Source organism: Mangifera indica, chromosome 12, assembly GCF_011075055.1.
Source record: "Mangifera indica cultivar Alphonso chromosome 12, CATAS_Mindica_2.1, whole genome shotgun sequence".
Lineage (NCBI taxonomy): Eukaryota > Viridiplantae > Streptophyta > Magnoliopsida > Sapindales > Anacardiaceae > Mangifera > Mangifera indica.
In genome coordinates, this window is record NC_058148.1 from 9,833,579 (window position 1) to 9,858,538 (window position 24,960).

The window sequence follows — 24,960 nt, forward strand, 5'->3', positions numbered from 1 at the left end:
GTCTATCCAGGGAGATATGTACAGTTACGGGGTACTTCTGCTAGAACGATTTACAGCAAAGAGACCACGAGCATTTTAAGGAGGATCTGAACCTCTACAAATTTACTAGAAAGGCACTGCCTGGTCAAGTGATGGACACTGTGGATCCACATATGCCACTGGGAAAAGACATGAAGATGCAGGTGTAGTTGATCTCAGTACAGAGGGTTGGACTTTCATGCTCAATGATAAATGCTAGAGTCTGGATGCAAACGCAGATGTCACAAAGGGATTGCATTTTATAAAAACTGCTTATGAAGTATTAATCTATAAGTAAATTTAGGCATTAGTATAGGGGGAAATATATCTCCATGAGATAGATTTTAGAATACAATAATTGTATAAGAATGCAACTATTGGACTTAAATTTCATGAACAACTATCACTGTTTTTAGTTTTCTTTCACTTTCTACAACACAATCAACTCAATTTCCATTAAGTATTTAAAACAATCATCTTGTCCCACTCTGCAAGCTTAATTATCAATGCTTGAAATTTAACTCACATAAAAAGACCCTTCCTTCTAGCTTTCATACGTCTCACTCATAACCCACATCCAGAATCCCCCTTACACAATATTCTAAATCAGAAAACTCTCACAACTTACTTGAGTGGTCAGGCATAACAGAGGGTGAAAAGGTTTACAACTCAATGGGGAAGCCGATTTTGAAACCAAGTTCACTAAGGGAGATCGAGGATGGATTTCTAAATTGTTAACCCAAAACACACACAAACACACACACACACACACACACACACACACATATCAATTTTGCGTCCATTTACATGAATATAAATTTTGATTAATAAGCACTGACAATATTTCAAATAACAGTACAGAATCTAAAATGAAAAATTCATTTCAGGTTCACATAAATTCCATACAACAGTTTGAGTAATTCATTTACCATAATAATAAACATTACAATTAGAAACAAAAACTAACAATCACAAATTTATTTAACACAATTGAAGTATTAAGTAACACGATATACAAAATACAAACAAACAAAACATGTTTAACTAACCATTGCCACAAGGCCAGACCAAACTAGAACCTCACCTATCATTTCTTGCTATCGTAATCAACGATCTCCGAATCCGTCACCGATCTCGAGTGCTGAACTATCGACCGTCCGATCGAGTTAATCCAGTCCTCCTTCTCCTTCTCTGAATCGGCGATGAAGTACATCGTCTCCGTCCTCGTACTCAGCTCAAACGCGTACTGCTTGTTAAGAACATCTTCGGCTCCTTTGACTGTCAGACACGACGCCACGGGGATGACGCCACGTGGACGCGAGGCGCGTGTGACAGTTGACTCTTTAAACCAGAAGAGTTTGCCTTGTTTTAAAACGAACCACCGGCGACGCCATGTTTTAATGTACTCGCCTTGTTTTGTCAACCAACCGGTTCGCTCAGGATTTGACCAGAACTCGACGCCGTCGTAGTCGCTGGGTTGATTAGTTTGGCCCGACACAGTCCTCCACAAGCTAGCCATGGGTCGATTGGTGGGTTGGGTTTGGGTTGGATTGTTGGTGGAATATAAGGAGCCAAATGTTCGGCCGTTGGGGCATATGGAATTTTTCACTTTCACTTTTGGTAAATTAATTTGGTATTTATACCTTTTAATATATGTCACATATAAACTCAACCTATATTCTATATTTATCCAATTTTAAATATTTAATTAAATATTAAAATAATATATAATTATATAATTAAATAATATTTTATATTTAATTATTTAATTAAATGATAACATAATAATTAATTATTTAATTAATGCTTAAATTCATATACACCTATTTTTGTTGTACTTTTTGAGAGAATATAATAATTGATGAAGTGTACTTTCTCGTGTGGTGTGGATAAAAATTTCAAGTCCTTTTGCTGTCTAGGGCTGCAAATTGAGCCACGCTGGTGCTGGTGCAGTTTGCAAGGTGGCTTGTACTGGGCTTACTTTCGTTGAGTTAGAATTAGACATGTTTAAGGGGTTAAATCAGCTTGTGACACAATCCAAACCCCTTTATTCATGTGGTTTGTAAAAGGGTCTTGAAATAAAGTTTGTGGGTTTGTCTAATACAATCCGCAAAAAATTATTAAAATATTATAATTTAGTATGTCGATCGTGTGTAGATCACATTATGAGTCTTCAATATACCCTATAAATATAATGAATTGAGTTGAGATTGACATAACACAATCTAATTTGATTTATTCACATATTTAGTTAGGATTTAAGAATGGTTAGATTAATGAGTTTACGGGCTCCTAATTTAAATAAATCATCAATAAATTCTTAAATGTTTTAAATCTTGTACTTATATTTTTTAATTTAAATATACAAGATAATTCATAAATTCATAAATTATGAAATTTAAATATAATAGTTATCTAGCCAATATCTCACAAGTTCAATGGAATAGAGTGTTGCCTTAAAAGATATGCTCGTGAAAAATGCTACTCGATTTGGTTAGGCTACACCTTGAATCACAAAGACAAGATGAAATGTAACTTTTGTATATTAATGCACAAAAGATACAAAAAATTCTCACTACAACAAAAACTATTAATATGATACAATGGAATCGAGTGTTGCTTTAAAAGATAAGCTTGAGAAAAACACTATTTGATTTGGTTTGGCTACACCTCGAATCACAAACACAAGATGAAACGTAACTTTCGTATATAAATACACATAAAATGTGAAAAATTCTTACCACAACAAAAGCTATTAATTAAAATTCGTCTCTTCAGTAGTTGAACTTAACTTAAGGTTCAAAAAAGAAATATCAATTAAGTTAATTGAGACATTCTTTTTGTTTTGTTGTTTCTTTGTCAAAGCAGCTTATAGTTGATAGTACTTTCATTTTCAACATCGTTTAGAGGTATTGGATCAACCATTTCTACCACTACAAACAAGACCATTTTAGCAAAGTTGTGAAGATTGAGGCCTCCCTCAAACAAAAGGTGAGTGATTGTTTTCTTTGTTACCATCTCCAACAAGATCCCAATAGTGTAAACATTCCCATGTGAAACATCGTTTCAAAGGCATACTCTACAATCCACAAATACGATTTTTGAAAATTAATTAGTAGTTTATAGAGATTAATAGAAAACAAAAATATACATATAAAATATCAGTATTTAATTATTTATTATTAATTTAAAATTATTTAATTATATAATAATATATTATTTATATTACCGATTATATATATATATATATATATATATATATATATATATATATATATATATATATATATATATATATATATATATATATATTTATGTAGCGTTTTGCATTTTGGTTCTATAGAATTCTAGCCTACTTAAATGGGCCGTGTGTCAAAACCCATTAGGCCCGAGAGAGCACCCAAACAAAGCAAAAACTTTATCGCTGACATTGCGATAGGGCAGAGGGGAAGATCGGACCAAAACCAAGCTCCAAACCAATGTCAAATTTCGACGATTCGTTTGACTCAGTCCCTGTCGCGGAGTCAGCTGATCCCTTTCACGACCACGGTTATCAAGGCTATGACTCTCACCGTGCTGACTCGGCTGTTGATTCGGCTATCTTCAACAACAACTCTTCTTTAGACGATGTAGATGACGTGTTCCAATCGCAGCCGTCGATCTACGGTGACTATGAGAACGGTGAATCTGACGGGCCGGTTTTGCCGCCTCCGTCGGAGATGAGTCCGGAGGAGGGCTTCGCTCTTAAAGAATGGAGAAGGTTCATTTAGATCTGTTAATTTTTTCTTTCAATTTTTATTAATTTAGTTAAAATCATCGAGCAAAATGCTACAGTGTAGCATCAATGTTGTTTTTATTATTATTATTGTTATTATTATGTTCCGATTATATTAGTTGAAGTAACAAAATGTATAAAATTGTGATCTTTTCTTTGCTTTTATTGATTATGTTATTAGTAAAACCTAGGCATTAAATTCAATATTAATTTTTTAATTTATGTGTTATTAAACTTAGTTGAAGTGCCAAAAAGTTTGACTTTTCATGTTTGATTGATATTACAATTGGGAAACGATTGAATGAACTTTGTTTTGTACTGTTGTGTTTAGTTGAGCTCAATTACTATTAATCATTTTAAAGAACTGATAAAGATTCTTTCTTTTCATTATAATATGTGATTTTTATTTGTTGAATCTAAGGTTTTATGTAATGATGATATGTGTAGCATGCTCTTGTGAAGTTTTGTAATTTTTTCTAATAGTGTTTATGTTGGGGATTGCTGTTGTAATACTTAGGGAAAATGCAATTCGATTGGAGGAGAAGGAGAAGAAAGAGAAAGAGATGTTGAACCAGATAATTGAAGAAGCAGAGGAATACAAAGTTGAATTCTACAGGAAGAGGGCAATGACTTGTGAAAATAAAAAAGAAACAAACAGGGAAAGAGAGAAGGTGAGAGTAGATATTGCTTTTTGTTGTTTGTTTAGCTTTCTTTTCTTTTGTAGCAGTATTTGTTTTGGTGACTGCTTTTGTGACACTTGGTTCAATTTTGGGTGTGGCATGGTTATCATGTTTCTCTGCATCTTGGCTCATTTAGACATATTTTTGACTGGTTATCTTGGTGGTGTTGTGTTATATTTTGAGTGATTATTTAACTTAATGATTTAGTAATTAATATATGCATAGAAAAAAGAGTGTGGGGTTTGTGTGAATGTGCTGTTACTTCTTATTATCATTCTGAACCATAATGCAGTTAGTGGAACTCATGCCAGAAACTTATGCTGCCAAAGAAGTTTTTATGAACGCAAATACTCAAAACCACTGAATGTCTAAGAAAACTGCCTGTTGTATGGTCTATAATATTTTGGTATACTTTTTGATATCTTGTGTATATAGCTTAGCGACATGGACTTGGCCTCTCTTGCTGCCTTTTATTGATCATCATTTTATCTTTGTGCTATTAGATTGGAACTACAAGAAATTTCTTAATTCAGTTTCAACTTCCCAATTTGTTTGGGAGCTTATTTTATGCTGTCGCAGAGTGCATGTGCTGTATTGGTCTTTTAAATGTGTGGCTTCAAAAATAATTTGATGCAAAACAGAGGATATTAAATGATGCTTAAATATTTCAGCCTCTCTCCTTACCATTTACTTTGCTTTGCATGAGGAAATCCTTAATCCTTTGCACAATTCCTGAACAAGTATTGATGCTTCTTGAATCTTTTGGATATTGGGCATTCATGTATGAATATCTCTGGCTTTTGCCTCTTCATATGACAGCTATTTGTGGTCAACCAGCAGAAGTTTCATGCTGAAGCTGATAAGAATTACTGGAAAGCAATTGCAGAGCTCATTCCTAATGAAGTGCCAGCTATGGAGAAGAAGAAATCAAAGAAGGACCAGGAAAAGAAGCCTGCCATTGTCGTGATCCAAGGTCCAAAACCTGGGAAACCCACTGATCTATCAAGGATGCGGCAGATACTGATAAGATTGAAGCACAATACCCCAGCCCATTTGAAGCCTTCTCCACCTCCAGCACATGTCCCTGCCAAGGATGCTAAAACATCTGAGGCTGCTCCTTCAGCTGCTCCCTCCCAGGCTGCAGTTGCTGAGGTTGTGGCTGCTGCTTGATAGTTTTGTTGTGGCCTTCTTTGTTGGCTTTTAGAAGTCAAAAAGATATGTAAGAGTAGTTTATTAGACTCTTGCGTAGTTAAATTAAACCTTTTATCCTCACAGATGTGATATTACAGCTTGTGAGACTTAATATTTGTGTTCATTTATGTAAAAAACTTGCTAACCTGGACAAGTTGTATCTCCCAACTTAATTATAAGATCTTAGCGTTCTAGTGGAGCTTTAGATAACATTATTACTTGTATCTGACCAACCAGCCATCGTTTAAGTCAGTGGCATCTCGCTATGCCATTGGCTTTTCCCAGCTGGAGGCCGGAACTTTTTCTTGCCTGTTACATTTTGATGAACAGACGTTATTGGTTTAGATTTTAGAAGCTTGGATTGTCTTCAGTTGGAGAGAGTTGTGGTCCTAAGTTTACAGAATTCTTTGATCCAAAAACCAACTCTTCTGTTAAACTGTAAACTCAAAAAGATTGGATACAGTGTATTGTTTTTGTGCAAGGACAATGTTATGTGTTTACATTTTTGGTTCACAATTTAGATACATTATTTTTAATTCAAAATTATTTAAAATTATTCAATCATATAAAAACATATTATTTGTGTATCTAAATTAGTTTGGCAAGCTTTTTTAATGCTGACTTTAAAAATATACCTCCCCAAGCTTAGCCTGTCAGCTTCTGTATGTTGCGGTGCTTCATTACTCTGGCCCTTTTAAGACTTGAATGCCTTCACCGTTAATCAACACTTCAATAAATTACTATATATAGCTTTGAATAATAAGGATCATCCAGTTCAATGGATCTGTTCACAGCATCTTACCGTGTTGAAAATGAACACAAGGGATTGTTCAGCATACATCTGGCTTTCCTAATAATACACAGCCCATGAATTACAGAAACTTAACCTCTCTGACCAACCTAAGAAAACTTTACATTAGTCACAGATCATAAACCCTGTCAGTTCCAAAAGAAATCTGTTCTCCTTGAACTGTCAAGCTGGTAGATTTGAAATAATGATATAAGACGATTGAAAAGCCATTTTTATATAGACTGTAGGCCTTGAGCATTACCTCCCACATACACTGGCAGGAGATCGAACACCTCTCTCGCTGCCAATATCATCTTCAATTTCAACCCCATTTACACAAAGGCCGTTATTGTTAACACTCAATTCTGAACTAGCATTACTGCTTGTGGCCAGAGGGGAGTCCGACGCACTAATTGTTCTGCTTAGCACAGAGGCTGATCTCACACTGTACATAGAGGATGCTGGAATATTTGTCATTAATGACCTTAAATTACCAGGGATGCTTCTCCTTATATCCTGCCAATTCAAATCATGAAAACAAGAAGTAAATCACTGAATTTGTTTCATTAACTCTTCTTTCAAATGTTTTCAATACACTGTGTAAGTGAAACATATCTACAGAGATAAAGTTTATAGGAACCAACAAAAGAACACACACCAAGGAAATCACAAAATAACCCATGCTATGGATATCGATACAGGTAGGGGTTCCAAGACTTAGCACATGACTCCAAAAGAGACTGCAATTTGGACACCAAGGACCCTAGTGATAAAATGCAATTAGGAGAGAAAGAGTATACTTACCATATGCCGTATCGCCATATCCAATGATTTCTTTGACAGTGTTCTTCCAAAGCCTGAGCTCTCTGGAGATGAAGACTTCCCCGTCAGGTTACTATGAGGAGAGCTTTTGTCATCTTGCTTGGGAGGCGCCAGTTTCCTCATATTGATCACCCTCTCAACCATTTTTGTCCCAATTACAACAGGGCTTACATTGTCATTAGCTTTAGCATATGCACGATTGACTGCAGGAACAGAGCTCCCACTTGAGGGCAAAATGCCATTGAGGGCTCGTCCTCTAGCTGGAGAGCACGATTGCCGCCTTGGTCTTCCATTAGATACATGCTCAACTGAAGAGGATCGCGGGCTGGGTGCACCAGGCCTACCCCTAGTGGCTGAAAGTGGCCTTTCAGGTACTGAAGTCCTCAAATTTGGTGGAGCATCAAGCGAGAAACCAGGCATCTTTGAGGGATTCCATGGTCTGGATTTTACTGTAGGAGAACTGCCACGAGATGATGCCAGATTTCTTGATGTTGTGGGAGAAGGTTTCGAAACTGAAGGAGAGGACTTAACCAGAGGAGCAGATATACTAGGTGCACTTGATGGTGTAGATGATCGGCGAGTTGGAGTTTCTGCCCTTGATGTAGGCTTTGAATATGGTATAGTGGGTCTTGAAGTAGGTGTTGAAGATCGGGGTGTGGACCTTGTAGGTGTTGAAGATCGGGGTGTGGACCTTGTAGGTGTTGAAGATCGGGATGTGGACCTTGTAGGCGTGGAGGATCTTGCAGGAACTGTAGGCCTAGTTGCAAGAACTGTGGTCTTAATTGCAGAAACTGAGGACTTAGTAGCAGAACTTGTGGGCTTAGTAGCGGAACTTGTGGGCCTAGTAACAGAATTTGTGGGCTTAGTGGCAGAAATTGCAGACTTAGTGGCAGAAACTGTCAGCTTAGAAGCGGAAAGTGCAGGCTTAGTCGAAGATAATGTGGGCCTAGATGTAGGTGTTGAAGATCTTGAAGGTTTAGATGCTGAGGTCAATGTGGAGTGTCCAGTTGGGGTTCCAGGTCTTGACCCTGGACCCCCCGATGATGAGGGCCTCCGAATACCAGTGATTGATGTACTCAATCCAGGTGAGGAAGCTGGCTGTCTAGACGCTAAGCTACTCCTTGCAGCAGATTCTGGCTGTGGGTTTACAAGCTATACAAACAAGAACAGAAATCAGTGGGGAACATCAGCAAATTTAAGAACATAAATTACTACAAGGTTCAGAACGATAGAACACCAAGGTAAACAAACATGGAGGTGTTACAGGTTTAAGATAAATGACAATGAGACAAGCACCTTCTTTCCTTACAAACCATTGGCATCATCAATATTGGATACAATCTAAGTTTTTAAATTATTCTTAAATGAAAAAAAATACAATTTGAGAAATGCATCGGCAACTCTGTCACACAAGCAAGAAAAAGAAAAAAGGAGGAAACAATTGGAGAGGTAGAACTTCTGTTTTTTTACTGATTATTACTAAAAAGCCATTTTTCTAAACAGTATGTTTACTACCCATTTAAATGGGTCAGGTAAGGACAGAAATCCTCAAAATCCAGAGAAGCATAATAATCACTTTTAAAAAACTCATGACAAATGATAATTTGGACATTTATAAACTACCATGTCTTCTGCTAAAGATAACAATATATTTCAAAATGGAATGCCATTCAGGCCAAAATTTTGTGAAAAGTACTCATAGCACTCTTACTCTGGATTTCAGGGCAGTAGGGCAGGCCTTCAGTGTACCAAGTTGGCTCATAACAGTCTTTTGTGATTCCATCTCCAAAGAAGGGAAGAGAGGAGTTCCAGGAGGTGTTAGAAGCCTGAAAAGATGACAGAGATAATTAAAATCATCACTCATAAACATGTGAAGAAACCTGATTCAGAAATAGTCACTCTGGTAATACACAAATTATTAACTGAAACAAAAATAACACCAATGGAAATCTAGGAAAAAAAATAAAGGTATATGATAACAGTGAAGCCTGAAAAGATGACACAAATTATTTGCTTTTATGTTATCATGCATAAGCGATTAGTAGAAACTCCTGGTGAAGCCACGGTACCAGGCCAATACTGGTCAACAAAAGCTATGCCAACCCTAACTAAACAGTGAAGACAATGTACCCCCTAGAACATGAAAATTTTCTCAACCATAGCTGTGTACAGGGGTCATTTCTCACTCATTGCAACAAAGTGTGAAAGGCTAAAAGCCAGTCAGAAAAATACTTCATTACTAGTTTGATTAACTGTTACATGGATTTTGAAAAATATCGAAACATGCTAAGGACATTGACTATACTTCCTCAGTAGTGGCTTCTATAAACTTCAAACCTATTCCATCAAAGAACATAAAAATAAATAATACAAAATCAAAAGCTCATTAAATTCTAAGAAACACAAAAATCCAACAATAACTGGATTTTGAATAGTAACTTGCAATGAAATTTATTAAACCCCATTTAAGTTGTAATCAATAACGTATTTTGATTTCATCAGTTAAGCATGTTACATCCTTTGATAAACATTTTCTTTTCCTCTTTTTACTTTTGTAGAATTAGCCACTCTCTATTCTAACTCTTCTGAGCTCAAAACGATCAAAAATAAAAACAATCAAACATTATCAAATTACACAAAACATCTAAAAAAGTTAGATATAAAAAGGTACAAATAAAAAGTACAACCACATTACCAGTCATAGTCGTTTTTATCATTATCAGAATTAAGAAAATCATCAGCACCAGTCTTTCTCGCCGGTGTGTTCGAAGAAGAAATGTTAAATATCGGAGAAGTTACTGGTTTCGACCCTAAAATACCAAAAAGAACGATTTTTTACATTTCACGAGATTGAGAAATTCAAACCGATATTAAACCTAACCGTCTTCCGAGTAACAAAATTAGAAATTACAAAAAAATACCTAATGATGCCTGGAAATCTTCTTCAGAGTTATTAAGAAGCAGATTACTTTGCTCCTTTTCACGCTTCTGCATCTCGAGAAACAATGAGAGTTCTTCTTCTTTCTCCTTCATCATTGAAGCGCGTAATTGGTGCCTCTGCTTCAAAATCGCGGCCTGCATTTGCGTTTCTTGAGACCTAAAGCTTCGATTCATGGTTGATTACATACAGATCAAAACAACGAGATCTAAAACGACATGGAGTCTCGGTTGGCTCAACTTCAACGAAGCTTACCTCGGCATCTAGCCAGTTAGCTGAATGGTGAGGAAAGAGCAGAGGGGATGAGAGAGACACGAGATTGGGTGAGGGGCAATGAGTGTAATTAAGAACGGATTTGAGGGGCGAAATGGAGATTTAGATAAGGTTTTGATTACATTTGGGGTTCTTCATTGACGGGACAACTGTAACCAACTACACTTCTACTGATTTTTCTCACTTGAAGCCTACGTTGTCAGATTTTTCTTTTGGTTTGGCGAATAATGACGATATGCCCCTCTATTGTATCTTGTAAAATGAAGTCGTTTTGAATTTCGGGTTGTCGTTTTGAAGCCAACCGCCTTGGAAATGCAAAACTTTCTAGTTTTGAAACTACCCTAAAGTCTTCTGGAATTAAATATTTACCATATAGTCCTTCTACAATACTATTTTTGCAATTTCCTATTATATTAATATGAGCCCACACACGTTTCTTTCTAAAATGGTAATTCTTAGATCACGGATCAAGAAAGAGCTAATCGTGTGGCTACATGAGTTGCATCATGATCAAGCAAAGTGATGCTTTCCACTGTTAAGCAAAGAATGTAATTAAATATTAATACTGCCTGTTTAAGCATGGACATTATTCGCTGAGACCAGTAGCACCCTGATACAGGAGCCTCCATAACCGATAGCGAAAGGGAGAGAGAATAGATACGAAATTGGAGTCCGCGACGTCGTTTTAGTACGTCGGTGAACAAATCGAAAACGGCAGCGAAGATGAGAAACGAAGCGAGCAGTAGTAATAACAGTAACAGTCGTGGAGAAACCGTTGTTGCTGATTGGTACACCTGTAGAAGCACTTGTGGTTACTGTAAAACTTCCGGTCGCAAAACTAGCATCGTTCACGGTCCGTTTCTTGAATTTGTTTCTAGAAGATTGATGAATTCTGATACAAAATTTTGTTATTTGAATCGTCTTCGTATTTGTAAATTTTGCGCAGTTGACTCGTGGATTGTTGACTTTTTGAAAGTTTATATTTTGATTTTCACGAGAAATCGTTTGGTGGTGTTGTAGGTTTATTGGCGTCCAGCGTTACGGTTGATGACTACCAAGGTAAGTTGAAAGAATTGGTTCTAAATGTTAAAGTTTGTTATCTTGGTGTATTTGTGGTTGTATTACTTCAATGCATACATTGTCTCAGTAGGTTATGTAGCTTTTGTGACGTAGGATTTGTAATTTTTTCTTGTTTGTTAATATGAGATTTGCCATTCTGCTGATTACTTGATTATGTTTTTGCAAATTCTTTTGGAAAATGAAATATTTTTCGTTCATACCATCATTAAGTTAACATCTTAAAGGAGTTTATGGAAGGAAATGATCAATTCCAGATAAGGTACAGAAATCATTGTTGCACATGTATAGTAGAAAGGTGGCATTTTCTTTTTAATGATGTCAAATATCTTCACATAATTATGGTGTGTGCGTTTATTTTAATTTACTTCCCTGTAAGGATAGTTGTTTGATTTTTGATATCAGGCTTTTCAGAAGCTTTATAGTGACATTTGTTGATTTAAATATATTACTGGCTTTTCTGTCTGTAGTTTGTTTAAAATTACTCCATTCTCATTCTAGAGCTGCTTTGGCAGATATGCTTGACCGCGGTTGGAGAAGGTCGGGGTGTTTCCTTTATAAACCTAATATGAAAAAAACATGTTGCCCGTCGTATACCATTCGACTAAAGGCCAGTGACTTTGTTCCATCCAAGGAACAAAGACGAGTTTCTAGACGACTGCAAAGGTATTCTTTCTTTTCTTTTGTCTGTTTCTTGGTGTGATGCTGGCGTGGATAGTTCTTTTTTTCATGTGTTATCTCGTTTTTATAAGACCTTCAGAAAAAGCTTCCATAATATGTCATGCTTCTATTTTTAGAATGTCATCAATGTTTCCATGGAAGGCTTTCAACAATTTCAGCTGTCTTACTTGAATAAGATTTATCATAAAGGGATCCATTGGTATGTGTATATGTATATTTTAATACACACTTTTGTTGACCAGTTTATAATTATTATAGAATTACCAAAGTGTTGGGTTAGATTTCTGTCTCTTTTCCATGATCTCATTCTGAGCCTGTTGATTTCTGTTAGTGCATTAATTTGTTTCTCTGGCTGATCGATTTTTTTCCTCTTGCTAATATATACCTGTTTGTTACATATTTGAATCCATTTTTGATCTGAAGTTTAAAAGCATAGGAATACTAAAAGAAAGCTTCTTCAGGTTACTGACTGTGTTATATGCATAGGTTTTTAGAAGGGACATTGTATTCAAAAAATTCTGTTGACTTTGTGGAGGATCCAAGCAACCACCATGACAGTTTAAGCTCTACCAAAATGGACTCCTTGTCTTGTAACAATGAAGAGAAGAATAAGGCAGAACAAATTCTGCATTATTTGTCAGTGCAGATTGATAATGCAGTGCATATGAGTATTGAAGGTGGGATCTTCCCTTCCAGTATTGAACTTCCAAAGGCATCTGTCAAAATGGTTTCACAGGCAAAAAGGAAGCTACTAGTTGAAGGAATGGAAAATCTCTTATACTCCAGCAATATTGCATTCCAAATGGCAGCCACTTTAAGACGGGCACAGTTAGTTGAGGAGGAACTCCAGCAAATACAAGTATTAAGAGAAAAAACACAAGATAATGGTCCCTCTCCTAAAGTTATCGCAGAAAAGTTGGCAAGTTCCTTGAATCAGTTGATAGAAAATTCTGGCTTTACAATCAGGGCTTGTAATGGTCATCTAAATTTTTATTCTGCTATGAACCAATCTTCTTCTGATGGAACTATTCAAATTTCTGCCATTTCTGAAGAATCTTCTGATGTGAACAATAAAGGAAGGTGTATGAAGAACAGCCCTGAACATCCTCAGGGAAATAGGCATAGGCTCCAGATCCATTTGAAAAGATCCAGTTTTGATCCACAAGAGTATGCATTGTATAGAAAATATCAGATTGAAGTGCACAATGAGAAACCAGATAAGGTCAATGAGAGTTCATACAGGAGATTTTTAGTTGACACTCCCTTAGTATTTGTTCCACCGTCTGGTGATGCTACAGTTCCTCCTTGTGGCTTTGGCTCTTTCCATCAGCAATATCTGATTGATGACCAGCTAGTTGCAGTTGGGGTGATTGACATCCTTCCTAGATGTTTGTCAAGTAAATATTTATTTTGGGATCCAGATTTTGCCTTTCTATCACTGGGCAATTATTCAGCTCTGCAAGAAATAAATTGGGTGAGAGAAAATCAAGTCCATTGTCCTCCTCTTGAATATTATTATCTTGGCTATTACATTCATTCCTGCCGTAAAATGAGGTACAAAGCAGCATATCGACCATCAGAGCTTCTCTGTCCTCTTCGATACCAGTAAGTTCATCTGCATCTAGCAACTAATGGTGAATACTGGAAATAAAACCCCACCTTAAGCCCCTTTTTTGCTTCTTTATCAGTATATTGTGTCAATCAACATCATTTCAGTCACAAAACTTAATACAAAGTATCTCAAACCTGCTCCCCACATAGTTTACTGAATTTAGACATGAACTAAATCGTTGGCTGGCATTTCCTTGGTGCTTCTCTTAAAAGAGTAACAGATATTTTATTATAATAAAGGCATTAAAATTGTTTAATTGTAGACACCTTTAAGTGGTCCATGTTTTCATATTGCTGTGTTAGGTGATTTCTAATTTTATTTTTTTGGCATTCGTATATTTTGGAAATGTTTTCCTCTTTTGGTTAACGTCACAATTTTAAATATATGGTATCAATCTTGTGGGGTTTAAAACATGGGATGTTACTGTTGTGCATCATTGCAAATTTTTCTTCCTCATAAATGAGTTACTAACCCGATTTAGAGGCAAAGTTTTCCTTGTGCTTGAGCTTACCCTGCTTTTCCATTTTGTCTCCCAGTACTGGATCTGTAATCTATCAACAATCAGGATGAAAATTGGGCAGTCAATGGAGCACCATCTAATTTTCTGTTGCCTGATAAAGATGTCTAGATATATTTTTGATACTTGCATAACAATTCAAAAGGCATAATGCTTTTGTTAATAGTAATAAGCCCTTTTTTGGATATCGGACATCCAATTTCTTACTAGATCAATGCTCAGGTGGCCTGCAATTTCTTACAAAAAGGTCAACTTAACATTTCTCAGTGAATACGTTGAAGTTTTATGTTACAATAAGTTTTAAAAAAAGAAAACAAAGAAAAGAAAAGAAAGAAGCTTTCCAGTTTTAGAACAGCCCACCCCGTCCTTGGGCTTGATATTGTCTGCGCCTATTTACTTGATATTCTTTCCTTGGAGCACTAGAAAGTCTTATCTATGTGGTCAATAATCTTTATGTATAAAGTTGAATATCTGCATTATCTGTAAACTGCATTTCTTGTTTTTGTGTTGAGCACAATAAGTGAAAGTGATGTTTCCAGGTGGGTGCCATATGATATCGCCAGGCCTTTGCTTGATAAGAAGCCATATGTTGTTTTGACTGATTTTGCTGGCCTACAAAATAAGGAGCCCTCATCACCTAGTGTTTCTGCAAATCTCATGGAATTGCAAAATGATGACATTGGTCATGAGCACTTGAATAATGTCCTAATGGACTATGATGAAGAAATGCTTGAGCCCAAGTCGGAAACCTACGACGATACATCTGAGTCAGAAACCAGTGGTTTTAATGTTGGAATAGAGGGTGACATCACTAATATTCTAATTGGGTTAAACGGGTCTCGGGTGAGATACAAGGTAAATACTCTTTTATTTCTCAGTTGCATTGATGATTCTGGGTGTTGTATGCAACAACCACTATTTGATTTTCATTTGGTTTTATGATTTCATTTCTCAGTAAGTTGCTACAACTCTGCAGGATGTTCAACAATTTTTTGATCCCTTTGAGAAGAGATCCTTGGAATCCCAGTTACATAGATATTTGAAGGTCGTGGGTGCAGACCTTTCGAAGCGAATGGTTTATTCTCTATAGTATCTTTTTTTATAAAACGTATCATACAAGATTCTTCCCAAATTAAAGATGTACATTTTCTCTCCATGGTACCGGAACTGTTGGTGAAAACATGCCTACTTATCGGAGTCTGGAAAAGGGAGCTATCTTTGGAATTTCCTTTATTTTCTATGTTAAGGATTGCTTTCATTTGATTTTCTTTCGGAAGTGCAGATTTGAAATCCGTTTCATATTTTCAGGTTGTGTGTATGTTGTCTTGTTTTCCTGGAATTTGTCAAATGAAACATGCTAGTTATAGACAACCGTCGCTAATTGATTTCTTTTTCAAATGAAGGGGTTTCCCTTCTCTTTTTAATTCATTTTAGATGTTGAATTTGCCCTAAAGCATGCTCCATAATAAAATTGAGTTGATTGTCACTAAGCCTCCTAATTCTTTTGAAAATACGCCCACTTGAATAGAATATTTCCTTATTCGAATATGCTTCAATAGCTTCTCACGGAAACTAACTGAATTACTGAACAAGTATTCTTTCACTGAATGGAATCAATAATTGCCAACTACAATTCAGCATAGATTTTTTACTTGGAGCAAATATATGCTAAAGGAACCAAATCTTGTCAATCTTTTTTTCTTTTGCCCAAATCTGACTTTGGTGGGTAGAGCCAAAAGTCATTCTAAAAAGTGGGTCCTTGCCTTGGTGATTGGTTCTCGTAAGTATTAGATGTGTCCAATTTATTCAATGTTATGTTGGTGGTTTATGCAATGGAAGCAACTAACACAATACACTGAAAAATATGCAGTTTCTTTCTTCACATATGCTTGCCAATTTGAAATTTTGGTCCATTTAATAGGTTAATGTACAATTATTATCATCTCTTTCACATAGTATCTATCACATTTCAGAAACTGAGCTAATTTCTTTTAAAATCTCGACCTTTTCTAAGAAGTCACCACCAATTTAAACAGTAATTGATATTGAATTGAAGACATGTTCACAGAAGTTTGAACATCAACTTAATTGGAATAAACAATCCAGTGTTTTCAATGAGGTTCTTCACAGTGCCATTAGCAAAGTGCCAAATTGAAGAATAACCAGTTAAGAATTCAGAAGTCAAATCCGAAACTTGATGGTTAAAGAATGTACAGTTGGAATTTGAAGGAGTAATCAAACATCTTCTGCATCACTTCCACCAATATGTGCTTCATGACTGACCCAGTAATTGCTTCCATCTGGACCAGAAACCTTAAACCTGCTCAAAAACATAATGCATACAACCTCATTAACAAGGTAACTAGAAATTAGTATTCCTATTTCCTTCTCCGATCTGTTGTTATATACTGACCGCTCAAGGACAGACTTTCCTTCCTTGTACTTCTGGCTCTTCTCATGAGCAGTTTCCTGAAAGAAACTATCCAAATAACTAAACAGCAACAAGGAATATAGATAATAAGCCAATATTTTCAAAATTTCTGCCACAAAATCTTACATATTTCCACCCCACTATCGATCCACAACCCACACAGAAAATATCAGCAACTGTGTGCAGCCCGGTCATCATCATTCTATCTTCACTCTCGCCAACAGAGACGTTCACTCTGTCAAGAAACATGAGCCAAGATTCTTCTTTAAGAAAGACCAATTGTATTGTGTACATAAAATATCTAATGAGTCATTGCTGGGCAAGAACATGAAAAAGTGTCTCCAGAAAATTCATCAATAAGCATCCCCAGTTCATTATTAGACACTGCAATATGCTGCATACAGTTGCTATGTGCATTCAGCTTTCCTGTGCAGCTAGGGTGTAAATTGGACCATGGATATTGGATAGAAAATAAGAACTAAAAGAGAATGATTCTTTATGGAAGCTCTCAAGTTACATGACAAATAGATGCTTAAACCTTAGAAAGACACAAGAATTCAACAAGGCTGCATGGTCTATGTGTGAACAGGTATATGATTACTAATGCCCTTGGGCAAATGAAAAGTGGACACTGTTGAATAGGAGTCCAGAAGCAAAAGATATAATAGCTTAATCTTTGTTCATTTGAAGGAGAATGACAGTTCACATAAATTTGTTTCTTCAGAGTGCAACATATGTCACTGGAACCTTATGGACTGCCAAGTGTTCAGATCATAGGCTCAATTAGAGTTAGTTTTAGTGGGCTCAGAAATATGTACCAATATACATTGATGAGGTTGTTTCGTGCACCCATTTTATGAGGCAAATATTATATGTCTTAACATGCATTGATGAGGTTGTGTTTCCCCAGTTTTGCAGGGAAAATAATACAGGGTACCAAAATCAGAGAACTTACACCTTACTGAAGAGATAAGCTTTCCCATGCCTGCAGTGGAAAGACTGAATAAAACAACAGAGTAACACAATGTCAGAACATTATATTCTCACAGAAGCCTCCAACATAATTGGATTGCATGAAAACTACCATTAATTATGATGTTTCATCAAGATGCATTAGTTCTTAAATAGTTGGGGCTGAATGATAATCAAGTTGCATCTACAATACTATTGTCCAAGTCTAGTCTAAATATTAGGGGAATGGGAACAAGCACCATCCACAATGTTACTCTAATTAGAGTAAACTCATCCCTGTCATACCATAAAATTTGCAAGCATGATGACAATCATTAATGCAAATGTAAGTATGCAATACATACATATATAAAATTGTTTTCAAAAACATAACACTTGAAAACGAAAAATCACAATCAAAATCATCATTGCTAAGTTGGAAGCACAACTTTGTCCATCATCCGAACAAATTTTTTTCAAAACACTTGCTCCTGAATAGAATCCTTCCGAATTAATTCTAGCACAAACGAAAAAGAAAAATCACATGATAAAGCAATAGTTTAGATCACTAAACACATTCTATTATCACTATAAAGCAATTGTTCATTACTTCCTTATTGAATCAGAACTGAAGTTAAAGTTCTCAAATCATCCTAATTGCATTGAAATGACTGGTTCAAGAGTTTTATAAGTTTTCCAAAAAGAACAATATATATTGTCTCCAATACGCTAATATTATAAGTAGGGAATAGATAGGGAGCATAATCAAACTTCAGCATGTCAAAAGACTTAAATGATCCAGATAAGGAATGCATAAATTTCTTATTTCTCATTTCAAAACAGAAAATCTCAGAAGTGAAGCAATTGAGACTCTGCTCAATCAACATCTAAAAATAACCTTCATCAACTACATAAGGCCCCCTTGATTCTTCATGTCTGATAATCAAACGCATAATCGCCATAACATAAACAAGTAAAGTTGCAACAAAAAGTCTACCCAGAGAGAAAATGCATAGCTTAAAACAAATTAGACGTACCCAGATGAAGAATCAACAAGAACATTAAAACAAACACAAAGAGCAAGCAAAATCAAAAGGTAAAATAAAGATCATAGAAACAACCTTTGAAACAATATCCTCAAAAAGAGCAAGATGGGTTTTGCAGTGCTTGCAACTATAGATCTTTCCTTCAAGGTTCACCACAAATAACCTCCCCATATCTCTTCTCCACCCTCTCAAACGACCAATAGATCCCTAAAAGAACAAACCTTTAAGCAAATATCAAAAAAGGAAGAAAATTTAGACAAAAAGGTTAATTGTAAATTACTTGTAAATGAAGAAATGAAAGAAAGAAAAGGAGATTCTTAAGAAATAAATGATGAAGAGAAAGAGCAAAGTTGAATATTTGACGTTGTAGATTGCTTACCCACTAGATAATCTTAAATTTTGTGAGAGGCAATTATATTACTTTTTTCCTGTTAAAAGTGTGATCTGACAAGACGTGTAAGCTACGGTCTTGGACAAATCTCCATTCATTTTTTTTTTTTTCAGGGTTTAGAAAGGCTTTATATTTCTAAAATGTTTCTGCAAAATAAAATATTTACCTTATCAGGTTAATTTTTTTTAAACAAAAAAAAACCTTACCTAAGCTGAATCTAATTTGGGCTTAATAAAATAAATTTTAAGTTTAATAATTAATCTCATAATTAATAAATTAGATGAATAAAAAATTTAATTTAGATATATCGTTAAAAAAATTTGAATTATATTCTCTTAGACATAAAATCTTTCTTTTATCATTTAAATTATCACTTAGAGTATTATAAATATTATTTTGTTTGATTTATTAAATAATAAAAAATTATAATAATTTGTATTATCAATTATAATATGATAAATAATATAAAGTGTAATATGATTACTACTCTACTTTTATATATTAAAAAATTATGAAATAATCTTAATTTTATTATAATTTTATCTTTATAAAAATTTTTCAGAAAAAAATTTTATTTTTAATTAATATAATAAATAACATAAAAAATATTTTTAAATAATTATACTAAAAATATTTAAATAAAATAATTATTTATTATTATTTTATTATATCAAATTAAATAAAAATAATATTGTATATTTATCAAATATAATAATAATAATAATAATAATAATAATAATAATTTATATTTATTTGATATTTTAATTAATTTATATTTTTTATTTTTTTATTTTATGTGTGTGTGTGTGTATATATATATATCAGTACATATGCTCCCAAAAGCATTCGTAAATGGCCCTTAATTTCATGCTTCTTTTAGACAAAAATAAAAGGAATTGAAGGTTGAGAATATTTGGAATAAAAAAAAACTTATCCTAATCATGGCATTATTAATTTTTTTAATGTTGTTTTTATTTACATATTTTATATACCTACTAAATATAAATCATATTAAATTAGTGTTTTTTAAATATTTTTTGTTTTGGTAAGGTTGAATCACCCATTCAAACTTTAATAAATAAATCAACATTGTACCTCTTCTTCTTAGCCACTATATATACTTCTAGTCACAAACACAAATCATTCAAGTACCATCTAGTCTGGGTTCTTAATGTTTCCAAAAAAATGTATATAAATAATTACATATAATAAATTAAAATGTTCAAGTCAACCATTAAAGAGTATTTTTAAATTAAAAAAAATTGAATCTATGATAAAATTTATAGATTTTTAGTGATAGATTTGATAAATATATGAAAAAAATTTGACTTTTTATTTTTAAAAGGTAGAAAATTAACATTTCATCAAAGTTTTGAGGGAACTAGTCATTTGTCCATTTTAGAATGCCAAAATAATTAAACTTAGAATATTCCATTATAAGTTTAAACTTCTAAAAGGGGGAGTTACAAGCAAAGAGTGGAAAATGCAAATCAGATTTGGTTACAGGAATTCACAACATATATGTTTTTCTGATTGAGTTTCATAAGAACTTTCACTGGTTAAATGTAGCCACAAAGCTGATAGGGCCTTTGCCTGTGGTGGCAGCTTGGATCCCGAAGATGAGGAAGGCCACCATGGCCAAACGAGCATGTTTAATTTCAGCCAATTGAAGGTTCTCAAACTTTTCTGGGTCGGAGGCTAACCCAAGAGGATCAAAATACCCACCTGGGTATAATCTTTTCACAGGGTCCAGCTCTGCGTTTCTTTGAAACTCGATGTATCCAATTACCAAAACTTCAATCCAAATCAATGTTGTCAATGAAAATGGAAGTGGTTGGCCAAGGTAAGAAGATCCCTCAACCAGTTCCACCTGAAAAAACCAATTAACATTTATATAAAATTAATGAAAAAACTCATTTTTTATTTATATATTTTATTTGCCAAGCTGTGGGGCATGTGAATATATATCACCTTTGTCATCATTATAAATGCCAACATGAAGAATGCTTGGACGATAATAAGACACGACAACGAACAAAAATCTTCTTGCCAGCTATTTCAATACGATTTGCTACATCCGTTTATGTATGTATGTATGTATGTATGTATGTGTGTGTGTGTGTGTGTACTTACCTTTCCGGCGTCTTGCCATGCAACACCAGTGAGAGCTTCAACAGCAACGGCACCGAGAGTGCCCAACATTGCCCATCTTCCATGAATCAGCTCACACTCCCTAAACCTCTGCAGGCCAAAAACCTCCGAGTACGGCTGAAACGGCGTCGGATTGATCTCCGTGGCCTCTTCACGGATCCCAATGACCTCACCCGCCACATTCTTGGCCAAGTTCTGATCCAAAGAGTCCAAGTCAAACTGCAAGTACTCAGCCGGCTTTGCAAACCCAAATGGATCGAACCCTCGGTCTCCCACCATGCTCCCGTCGAGCCACTCCGGTGGGGTTGCACCCGGGAACCATACAAGGCGCTCGGAATCTCGCTTGCGGAGTGCTTTTTTGGGTGGCGGTGGTGGGGATTTTTTGATGCCAAAACCTCTAAAGCTAAGCCTGGCTTGAAATTTGGCCGAGCTCAGAGGCTTGGAGTCATGGATACGTGTTCCAAAGAAGCGTGAAGCTGTTGCTGCTGGAGTGGTGGTGGCCATGAATAAGGTCTTGGTGTTAATTTGTGACGATTTGTAAATATTATATGTAGAGAATGAAGGAATTTGATTTTGGTTTATGTTTTTTATCTGGTTGAAATTGTTTACTTTGATTGAATTAATGGGTGTGAATGAGAATGTAGGTGGGCTTATCTTAGCCTTATCTTTTAGCGAGAGAGCTGGATGGTTGATAGCTTCTTCACCTTCTATCGTGGGGCTTCAATTTGTCTTCATTGACCGTTTAAGGATACATAATTATGATAATTCCTTTTCATTATTTTTGCTTTGTAGCCTGTGATTTGGTTGTAAGTTGTGATTCATCATTCTGAAAGTGATGCATGCATACACATATCTGTAGAGTAAATTAGATTTCATTTGGAAGATCAATATATTTATGGAATTTGACGTACATTTTATTAAGATAAAATCAAAACTATTTAGAATTTTTCTCAAAAATATTTCTCTTTAATAGACATATTATTTTCGTGGTGATAAATAGCCTTATGATCAGCAAGACATTTGGATGGTCCTGGGTGGAGTATGTACCAGGCGATTGATTCTTCTGAGTTCAGGCAAAATTGGAAAGAATCAAAGATACATGATTTAGCAAAAAAATATGGCTGAGATTGTTCATAATCATATACTTAAATGTTGAAATCTAAGTATAGGATCAACTCTTGATTTTAACCAATCAAAACTCAATAGAGTTTCTCACTGGGATCCTCTCAAAACACCCCAACAACACGACAAAATTCTCTCTCTTAAATATTGCTTTGACCCCACTTCGCCACGTGGTACTTCTCTTGGCGACCTGGTAAAAAGCTTCGTGGCATCTCCCAGCGCCTACTTTACCCTTTGTCGTCAATTAGGTGGATAGATTGCTTTGCTCTGCCTTTGCGTTCATCCCTTTTATTTCTTTTCAACTAGTATATGATTCTTTATAGTTTTAAGTGAGTTTTCTTCTCTTATATTGTTAGATTTTATGTTTATAATTTTTGTGTATAAGGTGACTATCTAGCTGCTGTTATATTATTTATAAATTTCACCTTTTTATAGGTAAATTTTTTTACTGAAATTTTGCAACTTTAAGAATTGCATATGATTTCCTCCGTATATTTTGTTTTGTGCTACTTTTTGTATGTTCTTCTTCAGTTTGTAGATTATAGTGAACTTATGAATTATGATCCCTAATCTTTGTTTGGTTTTCTGGAAAATAATAAAAAAACTTGATTTCTATGATCAGATGTATAAGTCAAGGGATTTGCTTGCATCCCCTTGTATAGTTTAATTTCCTGGAAAATGATTAAGTTGGCCTTTAACTGAACTGAATTGTTGTCCTTTATGTCATTTTCAGTCTTGCTAATTCTGATGTTACCAAAATGGAATTCCCTATAGTGTCAGCTATACATAGACATGTATATCTGTAATTAGCCGAATTTGAATCCTTTCATCGTCAAGTATTTTATTCTCCATTGATGGAGAATTCAGTGTTCGTCTAGAATCCAATGATTGTTAGTCACTGTAATTTGTGTTGTTTTCAGACATATACTATGAAGGTGGCCACAGGCAAAGGGTCATTGAAGAAGGAAAGAAAGGAAGTATTGAAGCCTTTTGAGGACAGGTATATATTGATGTTCAGTACCCAGTTCAATATTAAGCAATGTAACATGGATACTTCCATAAAGGTTCTATATTGTTCACATATCAATATCAGATACTGACAATTTTCAAAAACTTTTCGATGTTTATCTTGGATTCTAGTTTGATTTAATTACAGCCAGCTGCAACATCACAATTTAACACAAAAATAAGCTGCTTGTGATGATGGTTGTACAATGTATTAGATTGTCTTGGAACGCTAGGAAGGCAAAAGCTGCATTGAAGGTTGTTAAGAGTAGCAACAAGGGCCAAGAAAGCTCAATCAGCTAAGAAAGATCCCAACAAAACAAAGAAGCCTCTGAGTGCATTCTTTTTTTTTCCTGTAAGTCTATCTCAATATCTTTATGTTTTATGTGGATTACTGTTATAAGATCGATACTATCTATCGTGTAAAAGCTGCAGAGAAGAGTTCAGAAACGTTTACTAACATGAGCATCCCAACATAAAAGCTGTCTCAGCTGTCTGCATATGCTAAGCATATTATGTCTTTTGTAGTGGAAAGTTTTACATTGATAAGACTATTTATCTTGAGTGAGAAAATGATCTTATCACTAAACGTGTGATTGATGGTGCGGAAAGTGGGGCAGAGAGGTGGAAATCCTTGACTGAATAAGTTTCAAATTATATTCTGAAACAAACTAAATTATTAATAGGTTCAGCTGTCAATGAATTCTGCCACCCGTTCTTGAACTTGTTACTTTGACTTGAAAATCATGTGGGCACCATTTTGAGTCTATAAACCAAGAAGCTTTAAGAGAATTACAAATGGGACACCGTTTTGAGTCAATGAACACGTACCAAAAGTCTTGGTAATAGATTGCAATAAACCTTTTAGCTTTTTCAATCTCTTCTTTGCAGAATTCGATTCCTCTAAAAGTCAATGTTACTTGAGATATTACATCTGTATTGGCACTTGATTTTGCTGCTATTGTCCTTTTTTGGCCAGCACCTCAACCCTTCCGTGGGGCTTAAAACAATTCACTTTTGTATGTTTAGGCTTTTTATTTTATTTTTATATAAGTGAAGAATATTAAAACCACACCCCAGCAATGGAAAAACAAACAACCTAAGCTAACCCAACAAAAAGAAAGGGCAGCCAAAAACTAGGTACAATATGTACAAGGAAACCAAAGAAGAGAAATAAGAAAATGAGACTCTGCAAGAGAGGGAAGAGAGGAAACTATGCTTAGGCTTTTTACAAAATGTACACAAAAACCCATCTTGACCTGATGATTTCATTGAATCTGGCTTCCACTGCTGTCCAGGAATATTTTCGTCTATTCTTTCTTTTGACACCATAGTTAATCCTTTTAGTTTTTTGAGCCTCGTCAACTTTCTCAAGCCCTTCCAGAGCAAATACTTCAGCTCAAACTTGATCAAACTCTATTTCAAACCTGCCGAAAAATAAAAAATATGTTCTCTCTGCAACGTGGTTTTGGAAAGTATTGCCTTCTGT

General features: G+C 35.0%; 6 protein-coding genes and 1 long non-coding RNA gene across 10 annotated transcripts; 3 read left to right on the forward strand and 4 right to left on the reverse strand.

Moving 5' to 3' along the window:
* Positions 1-868: 868 nt before the first annotated feature.
* Positions 869-1,638, reverse strand: LOC123193741 (pleckstrin homology domain-containing protein 1). The gene has a single exon (XM_044606827.1). The coding sequence runs from the start codon at positions 1,535-1,537 to the stop codon at positions 1,106-1,108; it is 432 nt and encodes a 143-aa protein (XP_044462762.1). The 5' UTR covers positions 1,538-1,638; the 3' UTR covers positions 869-1,105.
* Positions 1,639-3,398: 1,760 nt separating this feature from the next.
* Positions 3,399-5,874, forward strand: LOC123193744 (clathrin light chain 2). The gene is made up of 3 exons (XM_044606831.1): positions 3,399-3,778; positions 4,311-4,464; positions 5,293-5,874. The coding sequence occupies exons 1-3, from the start codon at positions 3,498-3,500 to the stop codon at positions 5,641-5,643; spliced, it is 786 nt and encodes a 261-aa protein (XP_044462766.1). The 5' UTR covers positions 3,399-3,497; the 3' UTR covers positions 5,644-5,874.
* A 518-nt stretch (positions 5,875-6,392) lies between these two features.
* On the reverse strand, positions 6,393-10,721 carry LOC123193743 (mucin-5AC-like). The gene is made up of 5 exons (XM_044606830.1): positions 10,198-10,721; positions 9,972-10,086; positions 8,988-9,102; positions 7,259-8,428; positions 6,393-6,970 (listed from the first exon to the last, which is right to left on the reverse strand). The coding sequence occupies exons 1-5, from the start codon at positions 10,388-10,390 to the stop codon at positions 6,713-6,715; spliced, it is 1,851 nt and encodes a 616-aa protein (XP_044462765.1). The 5' UTR covers positions 10,391-10,721; the 3' UTR covers positions 6,393-6,712.
* Positions 10,722-10,962: 241 nt separating this feature from the next.
* LOC123193742 (arginyl-tRNA--protein transferase 2-like) lies at positions 10,963-15,802 on the forward strand. 2 transcript variants are annotated; one of them, XM_044606828.1, is made up of 6 exons: positions 10,963-11,340; positions 11,508-11,546; positions 12,080-12,230; positions 12,732-13,850; positions 14,914-15,229; positions 15,351-15,802. In XM_044606828.1, the coding sequence occupies exons 1-6, from the start codon at positions 11,211-11,213 to the stop codon at positions 15,462-15,464; spliced, it is 1,869 nt and encodes a 622-aa protein (XP_044462763.1). In that variant the 5' UTR covers positions 10,963-11,210; the 3' UTR covers positions 15,465-15,802. The 2 variants fall into 2 exon arrangements, with proteins under 2 accessions (XP_044462763.1, XP_044462764.1); XM_044606829.1 differs by having other exon boundaries at positions 15,330-15,471.
* A 599-nt stretch (positions 15,803-16,401) lies between these two features.
* LOC123193487 (protein yippee-like) lies at positions 16,402-19,288 on the reverse strand. 2 transcript variants are annotated; one of them, XM_044606505.1, is made up of 6 exons: positions 19,182-19,288; positions 18,878-19,023; positions 17,761-17,804; positions 16,932-17,040; positions 16,788-16,843; positions 16,402-16,694 (listed from the first exon to the last, which is right to left on the reverse strand). In XM_044606505.1, exons 2-6 carry the CDS (start codon positions 18,971-18,973, stop codon positions 16,610-16,612), a joined length of 390 nt encoding a protein of 129 aa, XP_044462440.1. In that variant the 5' UTR covers positions 18,974-19,023; positions 19,182-19,288; the 3' UTR covers positions 16,402-16,609. The 2 variants fall into 2 exon arrangements, with proteins under 2 accessions (XP_044462440.1, XP_044462439.1); XM_044606504.1 differs by having other exon boundaries at positions 18,878-19,009; positions 19,083-19,184.
* A 1,317-nt stretch (positions 19,289-20,605) lies between these two features.
* Positions 20,606-22,012, reverse strand: LOC123193247 (chlorophyll a-b binding protein CP29.3, chloroplastic). Its single transcript, XM_044606105.1, has 2 exons — positions 21,327-22,012; positions 20,606-21,063 (listed from the first exon to the last, which is right to left on the reverse strand). Exons 1-2 carry the CDS (start codon positions 21,846-21,848, stop codon positions 20,746-20,748), a joined length of 840 nt encoding a protein of 279 aa, XP_044462040.1. The 5' UTR covers positions 21,849-22,012; the 3' UTR covers positions 20,606-20,745.
* A 341-nt stretch (positions 22,013-22,353) lies between these two features.
* LOC123193248 lies at positions 22,354-24,060 on the forward strand. 2 transcript variants are annotated; one of them, XR_006497038.1, is made up of 3 exons: positions 22,354-22,795; positions 23,387-23,466; positions 23,607-24,060. It is a non-coding gene; the product is annotated as an uncharacterized LOC123193248 (long non-coding RNA). The 2 variants fall into 2 exon arrangements; XR_006497037.1 differs by having other exon boundaries at positions 22,367-22,795; positions 23,690-24,060.
* The last annotated feature ends 900 nt before the right edge of the window (positions 24,061-24,960 follow it).